The 19,492-nt window shown below is 37.5% G+C and overlaps 2 protein-coding genes across 16 annotated transcripts in view; both read right to left on the bottom strand.

The window, feature by feature from the left end:
* Positions 1–15,017, bottom strand: part of limk1a (LIM domain kinase 1a) — a 31,144-nt gene extending 16,127 nt beyond the window's left edge. The window contains exons 1-3 of one of the 3 annotated variants that reach the window (XM_087795648.1): positions 14,872–15,017; positions 12,013–12,112; positions 2,563–2,701 (exon numbers count right to left, since the gene is read on the bottom strand). In XM_087795648.1, the coding sequence (XP_087651774.1) occupies positions 2,563–2,701; positions 12,013–12,112; positions 14,872–14,929 (297 nt within the window). In that variant the 5' untranslated portion in view covers positions 14,930–15,017. Of the gene's footprint in view, positions 1–2,562; positions 2,702–9,448; positions 9,477–12,012; positions 12,113–14,871 lie in introns of those variants that run through there. The other 2 variants (XM_087795649.1, XM_087795650.1) reach the window with 2 other exon arrangements.
* A 588-nt stretch (positions 15,018–15,605) lies between these two features.
* The window catches only part of elna (elastin a), a 46,688-nt gene continuing 42,801 nt past the window's right edge, over positions 15,606–19,492 (bottom strand). For 11 of the 13 annotated variants that reach the window (XM_087795511.1, XM_087795512.1, XM_087795514.1 and 8 more), the window contains 5 exons: positions 18,619–18,666; positions 17,959–17,988; positions 17,483–17,518; positions 16,857–16,919; positions 15,606–16,794 (listed from right to left, as the gene is read on the bottom strand). In XM_087795511.1, coding sequence (XP_087651637.1) covers positions 16,745–16,794; positions 16,857–16,919; positions 17,483–17,518; positions 17,959–17,988; positions 18,619–18,666 — 227 coding nt within the window. In that variant the 3' untranslated portion in view covers positions 15,606–16,744. The remainder of the gene's footprint in view (positions 16,795–16,856; positions 16,920–17,482; positions 17,519–17,958; positions 17,989–18,618; positions 18,667–19,492) is intronic. The other 2 variants (XM_087795515.1, XM_087795516.1) reach the window with 2 other exon arrangements.

Raw genomic sequence — 19,492 nt, 5'->3', positions numbered from 1 at the left:
TTGGCCACAAAATAGTTATACGTGCCTAGAAGTACTAGATCATGGCGACAAAATACAAATGTTTGGTCACAAATACTAGTTACTGGCCACAACTACTTAATCTTTGCCACGAAATAGTACTTATTTAACACAAAATACTAAATCTTGGCCACAAAATACTAAATCTTGGCCACAAAATAGTAATTGTGGCCTAGAAATACTAAACCTTGGCAAAAATATACCAAATCATGGCCAGAAAATACTAAATCGTAGCCAGAAAAAACGTGGCCACGAAATACTAAATCATGGCAACAAATGACTAAACCTTGGCCACAAAATACAAAATAATGGCCACAAAATACAAATTTGTGGCAACAAAAAACTAAATCTTGGTCATAAAATACTAACTAATAATCACAAAATACTTCATCTTGGCCCCAAAAATAGTAATCATTGTCAATGAAATACTAAATCATCATAATATTTCTTCTAATCTAACAATTCTCCAGAATAACTTCTCTGTTGTCAAAGATGTGAGAATATCAATCATGCTTAAACAACATTAAGTTAGCCCAGTGCTGAAAATACTGTATCTTATGATGGCTAATGCAAACATAAAAATAATAATAATAAATAATGCCTCAATATGAATGAAAAGAAAATCTGTTACTGCAGTCGCAACACAACATTTAAAAAATAACTATGTAAACAATTACAATGTCATGTCCTAGTAATGGGTTAATCTTGACCCATTTTATATTATTCTGGTTTTCTGCATCGAACAGTTGCATCACAACCATAGTAAACTAGGCAATGAAACATTCTTGTGAAACTCTTGAATGTCAATATTTATCTCTGCTCCTTTATTTTACCGCCCTGACGCACAGTCTGCTGCGTCACTCCCTGTCCTTGCCGTTCCACATGCCTCAGAACCCCTCCCCTGGTTACCAGCCTCCCACTGAAGGCCATCTCACTGGGCAGATATTAATAGACAGCCAGACTGTTCTCCAGTTCCAGACACAGTAAGAGCAGGTTTGAAATCTAATCATTGTCCACTCAGATCTGCCTCTACCAACGTGTGAATGACTCTCCTCAGTGGAGTGAAAATGTGAAGAGGCACTGAGTAACTGGGTCAATCAACTGTGGGAAAATACAAACTATGAATGACAAAATAATAAGATTATAATGTGGATGTTTTTTCAGCGCGGGAGAAAACAGTTCTATATTCTGTTTAACCCCTATTCACATTAAAGTCACAGTTAGTCATCAACAACCTTCACATATCAGGAAGGATTTATAAACATTCTCAAGTCATGAAACTACTATAAAACCTATAAACCTACTTTTTACATACAAATCCTGCCTGAGCATGATTAGGTTTAGTATTGAATTATCAATAGTTTAGTTTAGATTTAGTGTCAGAATTAGCTTGAACAAAAAAAAGTGTCAAAGAGTAAACAACAGTATTCAGGTATTGAACGATTCATCAACGGTTAAAAGAGCTGGTTTTGAAACCACGGCAACACAAAGGAGAAGTATATAGAAGAAAAGTAAAATTCCCTAAGAAACCTCTGCGAGGTTAAACAACTTCACTAATTTGGAAACTGAAACTTAACAACCCACACGGAGGTGATGCTATAAAAAGAGGAACTCAGCAGAATGTACCATATTTCTTCATTTTAATACCTAAAAGCTCAACATTTAACAATATCAAAGGCTCACTGACATGACGGCTTTATAGAAAGATCAGAGACATTAAAAGGGGCGTTAATAACCTCAGACTCGGCGTCAACACCTTCCCACACAAACAGGATGATAACAAGACAAAAATAATAATCATCTCAAAGATTCCACCGAGACACATTTGTTCCTCCTAACTGTGGGAGGAGATACGGAAAGATGTAGGTGAGGGGTTTTTCCAAAAAGCCTATGACACAACTATTATACATTTAGGCGTTTTAACCTTTAAGTTCACATCATAGTGATTCAGTAGCATATTTTATTCATGTATTTTATTAACAAAATGGAAAATAAAAGTGTAAAAATCTATGTTTGTATTCAGATATGTTTATTTATTCATATTTTTGATCAACACTCTTTCAAACTTTACTGAATAATGATTAGCCGATCATAAGAAGTGCTTTTAGGTGTGAGATGGAGATGGTCGATGTGTATTCGCTTCTTACGACCAGCAGTGAACTAGGGGAGGAGGAAATGAGTTGGTGCTCCATTGATCCACTTCAGACTTTGCTTTATGTTTCATTACTTAGATTATAATGTATAGGGTGAGTTGTCTGTGAGAGGGTTGATAAAATGCTCACAGACACACACCAAACACACACACCCTGGGTGCAGTATCAGCCCGGGAGGATGTTTTATGTGCAATGAAAGCACTCAGGATTCCAGCTAACCAGGTTTCAGCTTGAGAGGAGCCTGGACAGTCAGAGGGCCGATGATTCAGGAGATCAATTTTCTTCTTCTACCTAAGTCCACCAGTGACCTACTTTACCATTAAGAATTTAGTATTTAAGTATGTAATTCGTGTCAAACGGTCGAAGATTTTTAATGTTTTGTTCTTCTCACCATGATGAGGCCGGTGGTGATGGGGTCGTTGCAGCCGTGGCACAGCTCCCCATATTTGGCCCAGTAGTCCTTCTTGCAGAAAAGACGTCCATCTTTCTCATAGTACCAGTGAGACAGTGACGTGCTGCACTCACAACACCTAGGAGAAGGAAACACAAATAAGAAATTTAGAGTCATTTTATTAGAAAGAACCTCAAAACTGATGCTTTTCTCATATCAATTTACTTTCTAATCCTAGTTTCAGTTTTGTATCCAAGCACGGATGTCGAAGTCCAGAACATTCTGTGCTGAGCTCAGTAAACACATAATGACAGTCTGCAAAGGTTTTAAAATTACAGTTTTCACTGTGATAGAAAAGGCTCTGTAGTAAGACCACAGGCCGCAGTAGAAGGATGGAAGGGAAAAAAAAGAGTGAGATCACTGAAGACACATAATGATTACAGTGTTCTCAAACAACAACACTACTGAAGTGCTCGCCAAAATATTTGTGGCAAAGTCAGACAGTCATACAAAAACATATTCAGTGGTGATTTAACTCGTGTTTAGTTGTGAGGGATTCATTAATGCTGTTGAAAAAGAAGGACCTTTAGAAGATGAGTGTAGCATTTAATATGAAGTTTATCCTGCAACTTCTCTGCCTCTTAATAGTACATCAAGTTTTACAATCTATGGAGAAAGTATCGATCTATTATTTATTTGAAATGGGTGATCGTTTAATGGTTGATGTTGTGTATCTATTTATACATTTGTGTGCCGTTTGTCTGGCAAATACCAGAATATCAGCCACCAAGTGTATTGTGTAAAACCACCAAATAAAATTGGAATCGTTGCTGAATAGCCATGTTTTTTAGTACTTAGAACATTTTGGATTCTAGTAACTGTCCGAGTGAAAATGAAAATGTATCTACAAAACGAAACCAATTTGATTGTGTGTTTATAAAATTATTCATGAATTAAAGTGTAAATACATCAGTTGACAACTCATGTTCATTTTAAGAACAAAGCTCCTTTTATCTAGTACTGAATTGGGAAAATGTCTAAATGAGAATTTGAGCTGCATTTTTAAATCTTAAATTTCTCAAACTGCGCTCATGCAAATGTTCTGTTGGACTCGGTGTGTGTCCGACAGAAATATGTGTTAAGCCCCACTTTGTAAGTAAAGAGTATTATTATGAGCATTTTCAGGCAGAAGTGATCTTTTTTGTAATCTGTCCAAATCTCTCTGTCTAAGTGCTCGTCTCCCCCACCGAGATTCCCTTTCATCTCGTGTCATCCCAGGCCTGTAAAAATCTGCTCCTGAAACATGTCTGGGTATCAGATGCATCTGTTTGCCAATTATTATCAACTTTAGTTGACAAATTGTTTGATGTTTTCTTTTTAGTCTTGGAGGCCCAATATATATTAATGATATCTTTGTTTCTCCAACTTCATCAAACACTCCTATCATATTCATTTTCCTTCAACATCAGTTTAATTCTTTAAGAAGACTCGGTGACATTCGCCATTTATATTCCTTGGCGAACGTTAAACTCTTTACAAGGTCACAATATCAACTTAATCTACATTGATTTGAGCTACCGGTACTTATATGGTGGGTAATGAAATTACTGGACAAATCCATTTCCTGTAACTGATCATATTTCGTTTATGAATAAATTTGATTAAGACATTTTGTTTTTGTAACATTATCAACTGTTGCAGTGCATTATGGGACTTAGTTAGTTTGTAGTAGTTTAGTTATTTCATAATTTATTTTCATCAAAGTTCTTTTATGGTTTATATTTCAATAAAGTGTGTGTCGAATACAAGAACCGTATTATTTTATTTTCAATTAACATGGAAATATAAACAGCATTAATACATTTTTGTGTAGCAATTAAACTTCCGTCCGCTAGATGGCAGCAGTCATTACGTCCTCCGCAGCTGGAGGTACAATGGAATCCGGCGAGATCCCGGCGACTGGGACGAGAGGATACAGTAGACCCTGGCAGCTTTTAAAGGTGATCTTTGAACATATTTTGGTTTCTAAACAAAAAGGAAGCAGTAACGACTTTGTCAAGAGTCTTGTCTCTAAATTCTGCACTGCCTGAGTCAAGTACTTAGACAATACTTTATATATATCGTTCTTTGTACGTATCTCAATCAAAACATTGTAATATATTGTATTTGTTTGCCACAAATTGCCAAATTCTTGCATTTGTTCTATATTTTTGGTGTCTTGTCTTCACTCAGTTACTCCTGGTAGAAATGTAGGATATGGACTCAGCACCACGTCCTCCGCTAACTCTTTGGTAATGCATTTGCATTTTCTAATCCAGTTTATATGATGGAGTTGTTATTCAATTCTTATGAAGATGGTAGATTTAACATTAAGGATGTGTTGCATGGATACAAAACCAATAGATTTATATTTACCTATTTTTTGATTCTATCATATTTTTCTAAAAGAGCTTTGTAACAAAACATTTTATCAACTTAAATCTGAAAAAATGTATCCCATAGAGTGTACGCACACAAACACACCCAAACCACATCTGCAGTCCAGTATGTCAGCAGTAGATCTGCTTCAGTATTCAGCATGTTTGGGGGGTGCAGAGAGAAGGGTGGGGGGGCTGGAACTGGGTCAAGGCTTTTTAGAAGACGTCTGCATCATCAGACCAGAAACTACTCAGCGATCCTGGCGCTGCCGCTCAATATCTGCCTCTGCAGCGAACACACATGCAAACCACCTTCAGACCCCTGCTGAGACCCTCGTAACTGGGGAGCACACGTGCACACGCACACACCCGCCTTTTAGCCCGAGTCAAGAAGGGAGTGGTGGCAGAATAGCAAAGATAGGAGTGAATATGTTAGAGAGTCTCGGAGGGAAAACTTCCAGCTTGAGGACAAAAAAAAAACAAGAAAGGGAAAACAAGTAAACTCTGATCCTAGAAACATGTTTTTACACAAACATTTATGGAAATTTTCCCTTGATGCACAAGTGTGCATTTGCATAGACATATAAGAGGATTATAACAGTCAAAGTCTCAGAGAGGCTCAGTTATGATGCCTGAATTTTGACTAGATGAAAGGCTTAGTCTCTCACCGTCTCACACACACACGTGGACACACACCAGCACACGCATGCATTAAGTAAAGCAAGGATTAAATGACGGTTTGATTAATTGTACAAATTGATCAGGCAGAAGAGGATCATACACAACACGCTCAGACGCTAAACTACGATGAAAAGAGTCCAGACAGCAGCCGCCGGAGACAACAGGGAGATCAGAGCTAGTAATTCTCTACAGCATCTTCAAACGCTGCTCGAAACCTTTAGGGAATGACCTTCGAAATGTGGGTCAGAGTCCTGAATTTGCTTTCGAGGTCAAGAGAAATCCAGCATACTCCCCAGACTCCACTACTTTTCTTTGAGTGCAAGTAAAGAAAGGGTAGTTTGGCATCTTGAAATTACACATGGGGGGGTATGTGACTTCAGGGTCAAACCATGCATGTTCGATGACCTACATACATGTGGGTTAAAATATGAATCCATGATTTAACAATTGGAATATTACATTCTAACGTAAACATTTATTAGTAACAACTGATAAACTGGTAAAAGAAATCATTTGTTACAGAGACGACCTCAAGGACGCATCATTCTTTCTGTACTATTATTATCAGATACTTCATTGATATACAGATCCAAGATCGACATTGTTTTTTTTCTCTTTCCTTTACCATTAGTTTTTTCTTGAATTTATTGTTTATATAAATCAGTGGTGCCAGGCCACATACAATAACTTTGAAGGCCAAATTTCGAATTGAGTTTGATACATTTCCCAGATAATTTTACAGTAATAACAATGTAAACATTTTATTTATATTATAATAGCGCAACAACATTTAAAGGAAACGGACCATGTTAAGTTTCAGGTTAAATTAAATTAAAATTATTTGGTAACATTATTATTAGTTGCAAATTATTGGACTGGTCGGTAGAGGTGTTAGAATATATAACGATATATTTTTCTCACAATACTGTGTCAACATTTGGTTGACACATGTTATTTAAATAGTTTTCTTTCATGAAAATAAGTCAAGAAACTGAGCCAACAAACAAAGCAGTATGTTTATTTATGTAGCGAGAAAAACCAATGGTGAAGATTGAATGAAGAAGATCGCTGACAGAGGGAAGATTGATGAGGGATGTGTCCCTTTCTGACAGACACCCACTTCAAAAGCTTTCCCATTGATTGATATGTATTTCTGACTCTTGTGATATTGACCTTCAAGTCATCACCAACATCCAGTCCATTATGTGATTAATGTCTTTTCACGACAAGCGTTCACACAGGAGGCGCTGAGGCTCATTCAATATTAACAGCAAGTGTTGCCCCTGATCAATACCTCAATACAAAGACTCCTTTGGCAAAAAATCCTGTGACATCCTGAGAGATTGCAACCACAACAAAAGCCACTTCTTACTCTAATCACCTCCAGTATTTCCCAAGATTCATTTCTCTTCAACATTGATTTGTACCTCAAAACTACCTTCTGTGATGGTGATGAAACGTCTTTTCTACTTCATGCTCAGCATCACTCAACACCCGAGGGCCTCATTCAAGGGAATGTAAATGATATTCATGCAAAGCATCTGGGAGAACATTTGGTAAACTCCCTCCCCTTTGCTCAAAAGACTCAAAATTACAATAAATAACCGGTTTAAAATAAAGCTTGATAAGTCATTTTTAAAAAAAAGGTAAATAAATAAAAAACATTGCTGTATATATCACATTAATTGACCATTCTAAACCACATGTCCCCTTGTGCACCCCTCTTTCAACAAATTCTCCCTACACCCCCCCTTTTTTTTCACCATGGCAACAGAGATGCCAATGTGGTGATGTCACCCCTAACAAAAAAAGGCATTACCTCATTGTGCTGACACCCCTGCTTTGTTGCTATTGGACGGTTGTCAACCAGGAAGACTTCCCTCCAATAAGAATGTGACCTCGGCCAAAACAAACAGAGCCTTCCAGGTGATATAGTTAATGAGTTAGTATTGACAAGTGGGAGGCAAGTTGTTTATTAACCGTGGTGTCCCGGCTCAGAAGATCTTTGTCTTTTGGAGCTGCTGAACCGGCTCGGACCAGATGATGACGATGGGCTTCGCAGCAGTTTCTTTTGTCACCGTTAAGCTGTTAGTTAGACGGCCTGGAACGTTCTCACTTGTTCCACTGCGGGGGGTGTGGGGGGTAAATTGTCTCTGGGAAACACGATGAGTTTGGCTCAGTGTTATCCACAGAACAGTGCAGCTCCTGTTTACCAATTTAGATAAGAGTCTGAGTCTCCTGTGAGTCGTAGCAACAGTAAAAAACTTGAGGAGGGAGAAATAGCGTTAAAAGCTGATAAGTTAAGGGGCAACTTATTGTTATTTTCATTCAAGAGTCTCTTAAATACGTCTTGGACCTCTGTTTCTTCTCATCAGTATGTGTCTGTTTGTACAAAACATCTCTTTTAATTGAAATAATTGTCTTTCTGGAGATTAAATTTCATTCACCCAAACCACACCCACTCTGCTGTCACTGTGCGTTATTAATCGCAAAGTTTTCAAACTCAGAGGGACTTGTTGTATAAACAAAGCGGGGAGTGATGACCACTGGCTGGAGGAAGAGTGAAGACAATTATTAAGTCATAATGGATTCCGCTCTCGTAACCTCTCGTTCGCTGAGATTTCAGACGGGGGACAACTTTAAAAACTTCATCACGGAAAACATCATCATAATGAAGGACTTACTGCATCTTGGAGAGGAAGACTTTAACATTTGAAACATGTAGTCAGGAGAGTTGGGTTTTCAAAGTAGTCGGCCTTTAAAATGCCGCACCATGAGTAGCAAGGCTATCTCTGAGCCAGAATTCATTATAAAATATGTGCATAATGAATAGACGATGACTTGACAGCGGGAGGATTAATTTGACAGGCAGTCAGGGAGACTCTAGACTGCCCTCTGCAGGTGTCATCAGCTGCTGCGCCCCCTGAGTGGGAAGTTTTGCGACCTCAACTGAAGAAATGAAATTAAAAAAACAAGACTGATAACAACCATACACATTTTTTTTACTACTGATATAACAACATACTGGGGGCCAAAATGTCTTCACGGTGTCAAACAATAACAGTTACTGCTACACAACACAACATCTTAAAATTATAAACCACAAACAACGACTCTTTTTAAGACCAGAACAATACCTTCTTACTGACAGAAGTCTTGACAACATTTTGTAATTTTTAATTCTGTATAATAGCAATAAAGACTCTTGGAGACTACAATTACATTGACCTTTAATGTGACTTCTGTTTTTATTTCATCACAATTAATAGTTTTACAACTACTACCACAATTCTACTGCTACATACGCTAGATAATTGAGAACTATTTTTATTTTCTATCATTAACACTAGTACAAAAGTGTTCAACCTTAACATGAGTGACGTTTTATGTGATTCAGAAATGTGCACTTTCACCACAATGACCAGCATTAGTAAAATCTATTATCATCAGTCCTCCCTTGACAAAAACAACACAACTTAAAACCAATTTCTCAGGAAGAGATCACAATATAATTAACCATCATACAATATTGTCACCACACTCTCACAAAGTCAACAAAGACAACCACAAATCATCAACATGTGTTTATCAAATACTTCAATTATAAGTTTGATGCAACCACATTGACATCTCTAAACGTTTTTCAAGTAATATGAATATTAAATATGAAATAAAATTACTTTTATCTGTTGAATGCAAATGTATTAAGCGTTCCCTATTTTTGAAAACAAGGAGGGAATAGTTTAAATCGTGACGCGAACAATAAAAGAGCCTGGTTTGTGACTTACTTTGTGTCCTTCATCTTGTTCAATGACATGTCCCTGGTATCCCCTGGTGAACTCTGGGTCCTGCCTCGACACAGACTCATGTCAGCAGATCTGACGGTACCAGCCTCCACGCCCTGCTGTCACAACCATCAACGTTCTCTGGCTCTCTCTCTCCGCTCGACGCTCCCTTCCTCCACTTCCGCTCTCAGAGCAGCAGCCTCTTTATTTCCTGTCATCCTGATGTCTTCTGAGAGTTGAGGTCAACTAGTGACATCACATGTTTGACCTCAGTCTCAGACTAGCATGTGATGTCTGTCTTACTGCCGTCATTAGACATACTTCTACAGCACGGATCAATAGATATATACACGCATATTCATCACACTCTGACGCGCATGGATTTTCCTTTTTACTTATCGATATAAACGTTATTATGACGACTGCAACTAGACTTATAAAATAAACTAGTTATAAAAAAACAGTTCGTCCACTGTTGGTGAAACATGTTGCTATGGAAACTGTATGTATAAATAGGATATAATTGTGACAGAATGGAGTAACTTCAGAATGGGTCTCATTATTGTCAAGTGATATGTTTGGATAGCAGGTATAAACAAAACTATATGTACTCATTGAAACTTTAACACGTGTCTTATCTGACGTAATCCTCGAAATATTATGATTTACTACTGCTGTTTTCTGACCGATATTTCATCCTCATCATTCAGATTTGTGTCATGCGGCTTGTGTTGCCGGGCAGAGTTCTGCCGGTAGGAAGCCGCTGAGTCACTGCAGACCTTTTATATTTCGACTTCACTGCATTAAGTGATGCAGGGATTTTTTTTGTTGTAGAAAAATACAATTTATATTGTCCTTGAAATGCTTTTCTACACTATCAGGAAATTCTATTTCCATCAACGCTGCAGGAGTAGCTTCATCTCATCACAATGCTGACATTCTGACGTGGTTTTATTGAAGAAAAAAACCCCAAATCAACCATGTTTGTTCTGCAGCTTCAGCAAACTCACATTCTGCTGAAGTGCTAACAACGCAGGGCTGTAATCATTCCTCCGGGAGATCTGTGAGCTCCAACTGTCCTGCTGAAGTTCTTTTATTCGGGGCAGATCCTCACTGCATTCTACCGCAGAGAGACTGCAGCAGGTTCAGCACTAGAGGAGATGTTTGAATCCTACAAAAAATGCAATAACCAGTAGTTTGGATTGTGATGTTGAAAGTTGCTTAAGAGTAAACAAAACGCCGGAGAACAAACGGCTCGTGTATTTAACACACTCTTTACAGGGTCAGACCTTTTTGTCTATTAGAACGCTAATAGCTTCTCTTCCTCTACACTTACTGACAAACAAGTGCTCTTAGTAAAAAAAAATGTTTTGAATAAATGAACATTAATAATGAAACATCTTTTTGTAGCTCTTAATATTTCATGAGATCAGAGAGAAGGCTCCGATCTTTGTATTTTACTTTGTTATTTGTTATCCCTTGTGTTGTCTCTGGCGTCCAGAAATACATATGCAGTATCCTTCAATATTCTGATGTATATACAGTAGTTTATTAATATAAATTTCTTCAATAAAGTAGTTTTTTCCATAAAAAAAAGAAAAAAGACTCATTTATTTATTTATTTTCATATTTTCATAAAATAGTTTTTCTTAGTTTGAACCTCTGCATATAACTCAATGATACAAGGAGCCAAAATATTTAAACAATTTAAGTCCCTGTAATATATTAAATAAGTATATTTACCTGTCTTTAACCAGGAAATACAAACATGATATTGTCTTTTCATTCATTGAGGTGCAATCCAAACCAATGATCTTCATCAAACGCATTGAAAAACATCCTTTGACATATTTTGCTTTAAGTGGACGTCCTGCTATAACGGTTGACATAGATAATATCTCTTCCTTATCTTATCTTAAAAACAAGCCTCTTCATAGGTAGCAATATTAACATGAACATGGAACTAATTAATTTTATCCAACCACACGGCAGGCCACATTAAATAGAGTTTGACTGATGTTCTCTAAATCATTAAATATCCAAATGAAGTGACTCCAGTAAAATGGAAACAGCTGATCCACCTCGAGAAGATTCTCCCCCAGGATGGACAGATGCACAATAGAGTGTCAGTCACATGGACCCACATTAGCCACCAAGCTCAAAATGATGCTCCCCACCGAGATTGGTCGCAATCCTGTATCCCCGACACACACTTGCACTTATCCCCTCCTCACGTTACACACTAATAGGACTTCCTGCTGGGGGAAGTCATTAATGAACACTGATAGTTGTGCCCACAGCGACAGGCTCGGGTGGACGCTCTGAATGGAGACATGACACTGATGAAGCTGCTCGGACCAGGAGGCGGTGGTGAGACGCCGGGAGGTCCTCGGAGATGGAGGAGCATTATTGGCTAAGGCAGGACGGAACCTTTACTGACCTTTCATCTGCACTTAACAATGACAGATATAAACTCCCTCCTATGTTTCCAAGATAATATTTTTGAAGTAGGGGACAGTAAAAAGTTTGTTGCCACGTATTTAAAGAAGTTTTGAAGATGTTCGTACCTGAAGCAGATGGTGTGCCAGTCGTTGTTGAGGGCCTGCAGGTACTGCTCGTCATAGATCCTGAGTCTGCAGCCCGCACAGACAGGCAATCGGCCTCCTGCTTTTGGAAAACAACGGTTAGATATGGAAAATTCTGTCTGGTGTAACCAAAGATGTATGATCGCAGAAGAAAACCTGGGATAGTTTTTCTAGGTGTAAATCTGTAACATAAATTGGGTTCTCAAGACCAGACTCAAACCCCTTATTCATGTTCCTTGTGTTACATTTACTCAGGGGCCACATTTAATATAGTTGCTGTTGTGAGGGGCCATCAGGCAAAGAATAAAATGGGCGAAAAGTGTAAAATCAAGCTAAATATAATATATAAAAATATTATTGTATTGTATTTCATATAACTTTTTAATATCTGATGTAATTTTTTTCCCAAACATGCTTTTATTTTGATTTAAATCTATTACATCAAAAACCATATTGTAAGACGTATGGACTTATAATGAATGACATGAATTAATGCATAATATAATTGTTCATTTCTGCATGACCTTTGACCTCATAAATACCCAATTTACCCTGTTCTGGTCAATTTAAATCACACAAGGGGCCAAAACTGACTAAATTGTGGGCCAAACAAAATGTATGTTTACCAAACTGTCCATAACAGGAAGTATGAGTCTGTGACCTTATTTTCTATTCTTGGAGATTAAATAAATCTTCACTGTGTTTGTCCTTTATCAAACACTCACAAAGTAAATTCATCATTGGTATATCATTTTACAGTTATTGGAAGCCTCTAAATACAGTTGTTTACTTTGATAAGCTATATTTAAACATAACCATGAATTGTATTTTAAGCCAAACATCTGGTGGGCACCACAAAATTACTCCCCCGGTCTTAAGGTTACAACATGTTTTCAATGTTCTAAAACCATAAATTAACTTCTTTAATTTCCCCTAAAACACAGCCAATTTTGAAAAGGTTTTTGACCTCCTGGATTGTGTTGTGTTGATCCAATTTCTATAGTCAAAGCTGCTTGGACTCCAGTCGTGTGGGTCCAAAATAAGGCAGTGAAGCAGCAAAACGATAATGGTTGCACTTATGTAGTCAAGGCTGACCCTTATGTCTTCTCATAGACCCTACATTGGATTCACTTTGGTCACAATAAACAAACAAAATGTCATAGTGTTGCTGCAGTGTTATTTTTTAAAAGAGCAGAGATGGATTTTTAAAAATGAAGAGATCAAGTGAAGTTTCCTCTAATGAGCATTACTAGAAACCCAAAATAAAATCGATGCTATTAGAGCGAAGACATCAGTCTGCACAGAACTTTTAGAAGATGCTGATGTAAATCCTCATTAAGGAGAATGAAGAGGCTAACAGGAGCACTTAGTGCCGCAGTAATTTTCTAAATTTGTTTCAGAAGAATGAGTCCTTGGACTGAAGTTTCTTAACAAAACTCACTAATGGAAAACAGTTGCACCAATCACGAGCCAGTGAAAATGACTTACTCATTGAAAATACCATTTGATGCAGTTGTAAAGTTGCACTTACTTATGGGCTCATGATATATGACTAGTTGCTTCATTTAATTTTTTTTTCGTTTTTTTATTCCTTTATCTGTTATCAACAGATTTTTGACAAAGAACACACATTTTTTCTCCAAAGTAGATATTAACACTCTTATTATCATTTCAACTAAAATGTCACTTCACTGGGAATTGAAAAATGAAAGATATTATGTATTTATAATCTACATATTGATTTCTTTTCTAATCTTATTATTTTTTTAGTGTATATTCTATATTGTCGGATCTAAGATATCGTATTGTGTGCCGCAGTTAAACTGAGTTTCATTTCACAGCACTGTCCCAAAGATGATGCACTTTAAATAATGTTTGTTCTTCTTTTTTGTCACACATTTATGAACATTTTTATTACACAACTCACAGTGAAGCCAACATGATGCCTCTAATGTTTATCCATTTATTACAGCATACCAGAACATTTTCTTTTCTTCCATACTATTTTTATTTTTATTTATTATAATATACAATTAAGACCAAAGGAACTAATACATTAATAACAACTAAAAAAGGGTCACTAAGGTCATGTTTAGTCAGAACTAGTAGGATCCCTGTAATGTATTAAAGTATGTTTATTATGAGATACAAATATTCCTTGTTATATCATAAATTAACATTTGTTTAAAAGCAAGGGTGGGATGACAAAAAAACAATTGTAAAAATATTTACGTTTACACTTCCTCAAAATACATTAAAGGTATTAAGGTATGGTAAAACTTAATACTTAAATTGTTTTTTTTCCAATAGCCACAGAAAATACAGTAATTTTTCATAAAAAATAAATTAAAATAAAATAAGAACAAGAACATAAAGAGAAAGAACAAGATGATACAATCTAAGTCTAAAGATAAAGATTATGGGAAACTGGAGATCATCCCAGGTACTCTGGGAAATGTGATTTAACCAGTGTAAACCGGAGTACCCCGAGTAGTCTCAACCTGGATCTGAACCAGAAGCACTAACCTCTATAAAGTGGAGTTTCACAGTAAAAAAGAAAACGTTGTTTTATTTTTTAAACCCATGTTTTACATGTATATTTCAATAGGTACCGTCTTGAATAAATATCATTATGTGTGAATAAAGGGATGGAAGTTCAATCTAAAAATAACACCATGTTTACATTGCGCAATCACTTCACTTGCACATGTTAATTGGCTGAAGTGAGTCGCCATTGCTTTATTTTAACATTGAATTAAATGAATACAACACGTATAAATCCATGATTCACACAAATGATATACTCGTTATTTTAGACCCTCCGCTGATCCTGCTCCTCACCTTCCTCCTCACCCATGCGTTCGTCCTTCCAGGAGCAGCAGAGCAGCATCAACCTCATCCACTCTCTGACACCGAGCTCCGCCTCTGCTCGACAGATGACCGGGGACAGGCTTCCTCAAGCCGGGCTTGAGAGAAAAGTGCTGGTGCGGTTCGGACCCTCCTGAGGCGGACGTGTGTCCTCCTCCTGCAGGAGGTCTCGCTGCGTTCAAGTCCACCATCCAGCCAATCAAAGAGCCGGAGCGCACGAGGAAGAAGCCGGGGAGCCAATCAGAAGGCGGCTGGCGGGAAGGCGGGAGTGAGGGCAGGACAGCAGTGTTGATGTGTTTATGTTATTATTTTTATTTTAAACACCAGCTCATTCATCATAGGATTCCACCTAGAGATCCTAACTTTTCTGTTTTTAAAGATGTCATATTTTAACAAAATAAAGTAAAATGTTAAGTATGTAGATTTGTACAATTTCTTTTTCATTTAAACACATTTTTTGTGTCGTTAGTTTTGGTTTTACGTTCAATTTTAGAAGACAGGAAGCAGCAGAAAACGTAGAAGATGGTGTTGCAGTGGATCTCTGGGGACGGCAGCATGGCCTTATTATTTCCACCTGGAACAACAAGAGGAGAATCCTGGGGGCCCTGAACCCCCTTTTTTCTTCTGGTTTTAATACCCAGGTTCTGCTAGAAGAATACAAAATAGACTTAACGTTATTAGAAAAAAAAAACGCTGCCAGTCTGGTCTTCTTTAACATGTTTTATTTAGTAATTTAATAAAGCAAAATAAAATGCCAAGATATAGCAAGTCACATGTTTGCCATGGAAGTATATCAAAAGTGCAAAACCACCACTGTTCCTCCGTATAAACAGTTTTAAATAAAGATTACGGCACATTAAGACAAAGTTGGATCCGGATCGGCTTCTGTAGCTCTTAACACAGCACCAAGTGGAGCCGGGGCGACATCATCGGATGAGTACAAAATACAGTACAGGTTTACAGGAGGAGTTGGGGTCATTTTAGCGCTCATGGACCTTTGGTCGATAAAGCTTTTCAAAAAGCAGCTCAAGTAAATGAAGAAAAAAAAACGACGCAGGCTGGTGCCTCCACATAAAATCAACGAAAGCCCAAACTTGTGTCACAAAGTTGACAGTGAATAAATGTTTGATCTAGTTACGTTCACACATGGCTGATAACAACGAAGCTATGAGTCGGTGCATGGTGCAAAAAAAAAAAAAGCGGGAATAATCTTGTAATGACACGTTAATGCGTTTGACTATAAAAGTAAGAAAACTCTTCCACTCGTTCACAAAAAAAAACAACATGCCAGAGGAAGTTTTTAGAGATGTGATGATGCTGCTTTGTTCCGAGCCTCAGAGCAGATTCTGCTCTTCATAAATCACATTTGACTAAATTAAAAATGCTGAAGAAGCTGAACTGCATAGCAACTACTGAGCTCACAGTGGTTGGCAGGAGTCCCACTCGCTGCTGCTTCACACTCCTGCAGACTCACAATAGCAGATGCAGAGATATCACTGTCAACCGCTCCTCCTACGTTGGATCAATTTTTGTGCTTCCAGGAGTAAAACTGGACTGAATGGTTGCACACGACACATCACACACACACACAAACACACACACACAGATTTCACGTCACACACGCTGGAGCAGAATTAGGTGTCTTCAGAGTGAACTAGTTTGAACAACAATCACATTGGAAAAGTCCAATTTTCTCTGTCGGTGGGTTGGTACGAAACCAGACGCTGAAGTCACACAACACAAAAACTTTACAAGATTTCTGATGGGTGATTATAAAAAATGTACATTCTAGATCATGCAGTAGCACCATGGTTACTTGAGGTCACTCCAGATCTCAAGAGAGTTTCTACTTCCTTCTTCTTCCACAGGCTTTTCCCTGGCAGCCCCCGGCTCCACCTGCAGACACACAACGTGGCGTCAAGCATTGAATGTATTTGTTGATGATTTGTGCGCTCCACCTCTGTAGGCTCCTCCTCCGGCTCCCAGGAAGCCCTGCAATGGACCATACTTGGCGGCTTTGGCTGCAAAGCAACAAGATAAATAATTCAAAGAGGAAAGTTGCTTTAAACCTTAATGTCATAGATGGTGAGGTGTAAAAAAGAAATGTCACTTTTTTTTCACAATTAATATACTCTCAATGTCTTCTTTTATCCATGCATCATTTTTTTCCCCATATATATAAATAATAATAGGAATCTACCCATGTTTATGAGTAGCTAAGCTAAGCTAATTAGCTTAGTTTTCATCCATTGGACTCAACTATATACTATTATATATTATATAACTATTATAACACAGTTTCTATGATTATGCTCATTTTTTATTAGAGGTATTAATGTTTCTACAACTTAATTTTCCTCCTAAACATTTATTTTAATCCAGATTTCAACAGTGCTTCACGGGTGGTTTGATATAAATGTTCCACTAAAAGTTTTCTACCAAAACAATTTCATTTGTGCCACAGATGCAATTAAAATTGGAACCAAAACCTGGTCATCTATCCACTGTAAAATCAGTCTGAGCTCATATTAAATGATTTTGTGTTTTATTTGAGTGTGTTGTGAGTGTGGTAGAGGTTCGGTACCTTGTTGAGGTGTCAGTGGGGCGGGCACATATCCACCTGGACCACAGAGAGTACAAACTTGCATTAGAACATATTAAGGTACATTTTCGGGGGGGTTAAGATGGGCTAAAAAAAATACATTAAATTTGAAAAGCTGTTTAATTCATGCAAAAAAGATGCAAAAAATAATTTAAAAACGTATTTTATTCAGATTTTACATTAATCTTCAGCTTTTCAAATTTAACAAGCTTTTTGTTTTCAGGTTTTTGTAGCAATTTGCGTTAGTTTTGCTCTGCTGGAGAAGTCAGCCGGCAGAGTTCGGAGGAGGGTCAGAAACCAACAAATAAACACCAGGTTTTGCACAGAAATAAACAACGAAATTCCGTAATTTTTCGTAAATACAAATTCAATAAATTCTTCCCCTTTTCCTTGAGCTGTGAGCGTTACTAGTGAAGCGTGTGAGGTTATTTATGCGTCATGGTGTCGTGAAGCTTTACCTGGCTGACGGCAGAGCGGTAATAATCCTGCTGATTTGAATAAAAGCATGACATATAAAAAGATCACTTTAAATTCATGATGGGATCACAGCAGCTGTCGCTTACTTTAAATTCATGTATATTAGCAGGAAAGTCCTGCTGTGAGATTTAGAGCCACCAAGACTGATTAGGATGGCGACACAATGGCATCACAACTCTGCTCTTTGACCTTGTCAGATAACCTAGTATATAGTGCTACAAATTTCCCTCTAGTGTAAACAAGGAAAGGTCCTCTATTACAGGGGTCCCCAACCCTTTCTGCACCACAGACCGGTTTAATGTGGTCATTATATTCATGGACCCACCTGCATGTAAAAACATTTTTTCTCTGGTTTACTGGTTTATTTATTGAGTCACAGGCTCATGTTTTTCCAGAGAAAATACCATATTTTCTTGAAAAAAATACCCATTCAAGACAATATAAAATAAAAAATGTAAAGATATAATATATATATATATATATATATATATATATATATATATAATAAATGTAAGAAGCCAAAAAAGGCCTCCCTTGTATGTTGACTCACATACACACTAAAAGAGACGTATTCGGATTTTACATGGTCCACAAATACATGAATGCACTACTGTTTGCTTCTTATTGAGTCTTATTCTCACCTGGATAGTATTGTTGGGGGTAACCTGCTCCATAACCAGGAACAACACCTGCACAAAAAGAAAAAAAAACATGAGGACAAACTGTTGACTAGTGTAGTGTTGTTGAGGCCTCATGAAACTGCTGGTGAGGTATCATGTGTCTTCAGTTTGACCCACGATTGATGACAGGTTTCATCAAATGAGTAGTTATAGATCTTATAGATTAGATTATAAAGTAGACAGTGCCCTCTAGTGGTCTTTCAAAATGAAGACACTGTATCATGATACCGCACCAGCAGTTTCATGAACCCATCACTACTGTTGATTAATCATTTTTAATCATAATAAACACCATTACATTACATTTCAAGTCACATGGACACTGACCCAAAAATGGCCCCAAAAAATGTAACTTTGTATTTATCAATGTTTTTATTTTTTTCAGCCATTGTGTTATCTCTGGCTCAAGACCCGTTGGCCTAAAAACAAATGTGTTTAAGGTATCCCTTGTGTTGTCTCTGGGTCAAGGTGAACGACCTCCACCACTGCATATGTATTTCGTTCACCTTGAGCCTGTTAAGAACAGAAGGGATGCCACAAACACATTTGTTTCTAGGCCTCCGGGTCAAACCGACCCTGAGATTAAGTGTTAAACTACTATCCATCCCAAACAAAGAGGCCCAGATCTCCTTCTTGTCAATAACTGTTCTGACTGAGAACCATGGTCTTAGATTTAGAGGACCTGATTTCTCATCCCTGCCATGTATTCGTGTGAAACTTCATTTACTTTTTTTTAAGGATTAGACAGAAGCCGTTTAATGCTTTTAGCTCAACGACAGCCGGTGAATCCCACCATGAGACAAACTCAGGATCGTATTTGACTCCAGTGGCGGGA

This window comes from Callionymus lyra, chromosome 7 (assembly GCF_982586985.1).
Source record: "Callionymus lyra chromosome 7, fCalLyr1.hap1.1, whole genome shotgun sequence".
Classification (NCBI taxonomy): Eukaryota; Metazoa; Chordata; class Actinopteri; order Syngnathiformes; family Callionymidae; genus Callionymus; species Callionymus lyra.
The sequence above is the reverse complement of the archived record's forward strand: the minus strand, read 5'-3'. Positions and strand labels throughout refer to the sequence as shown.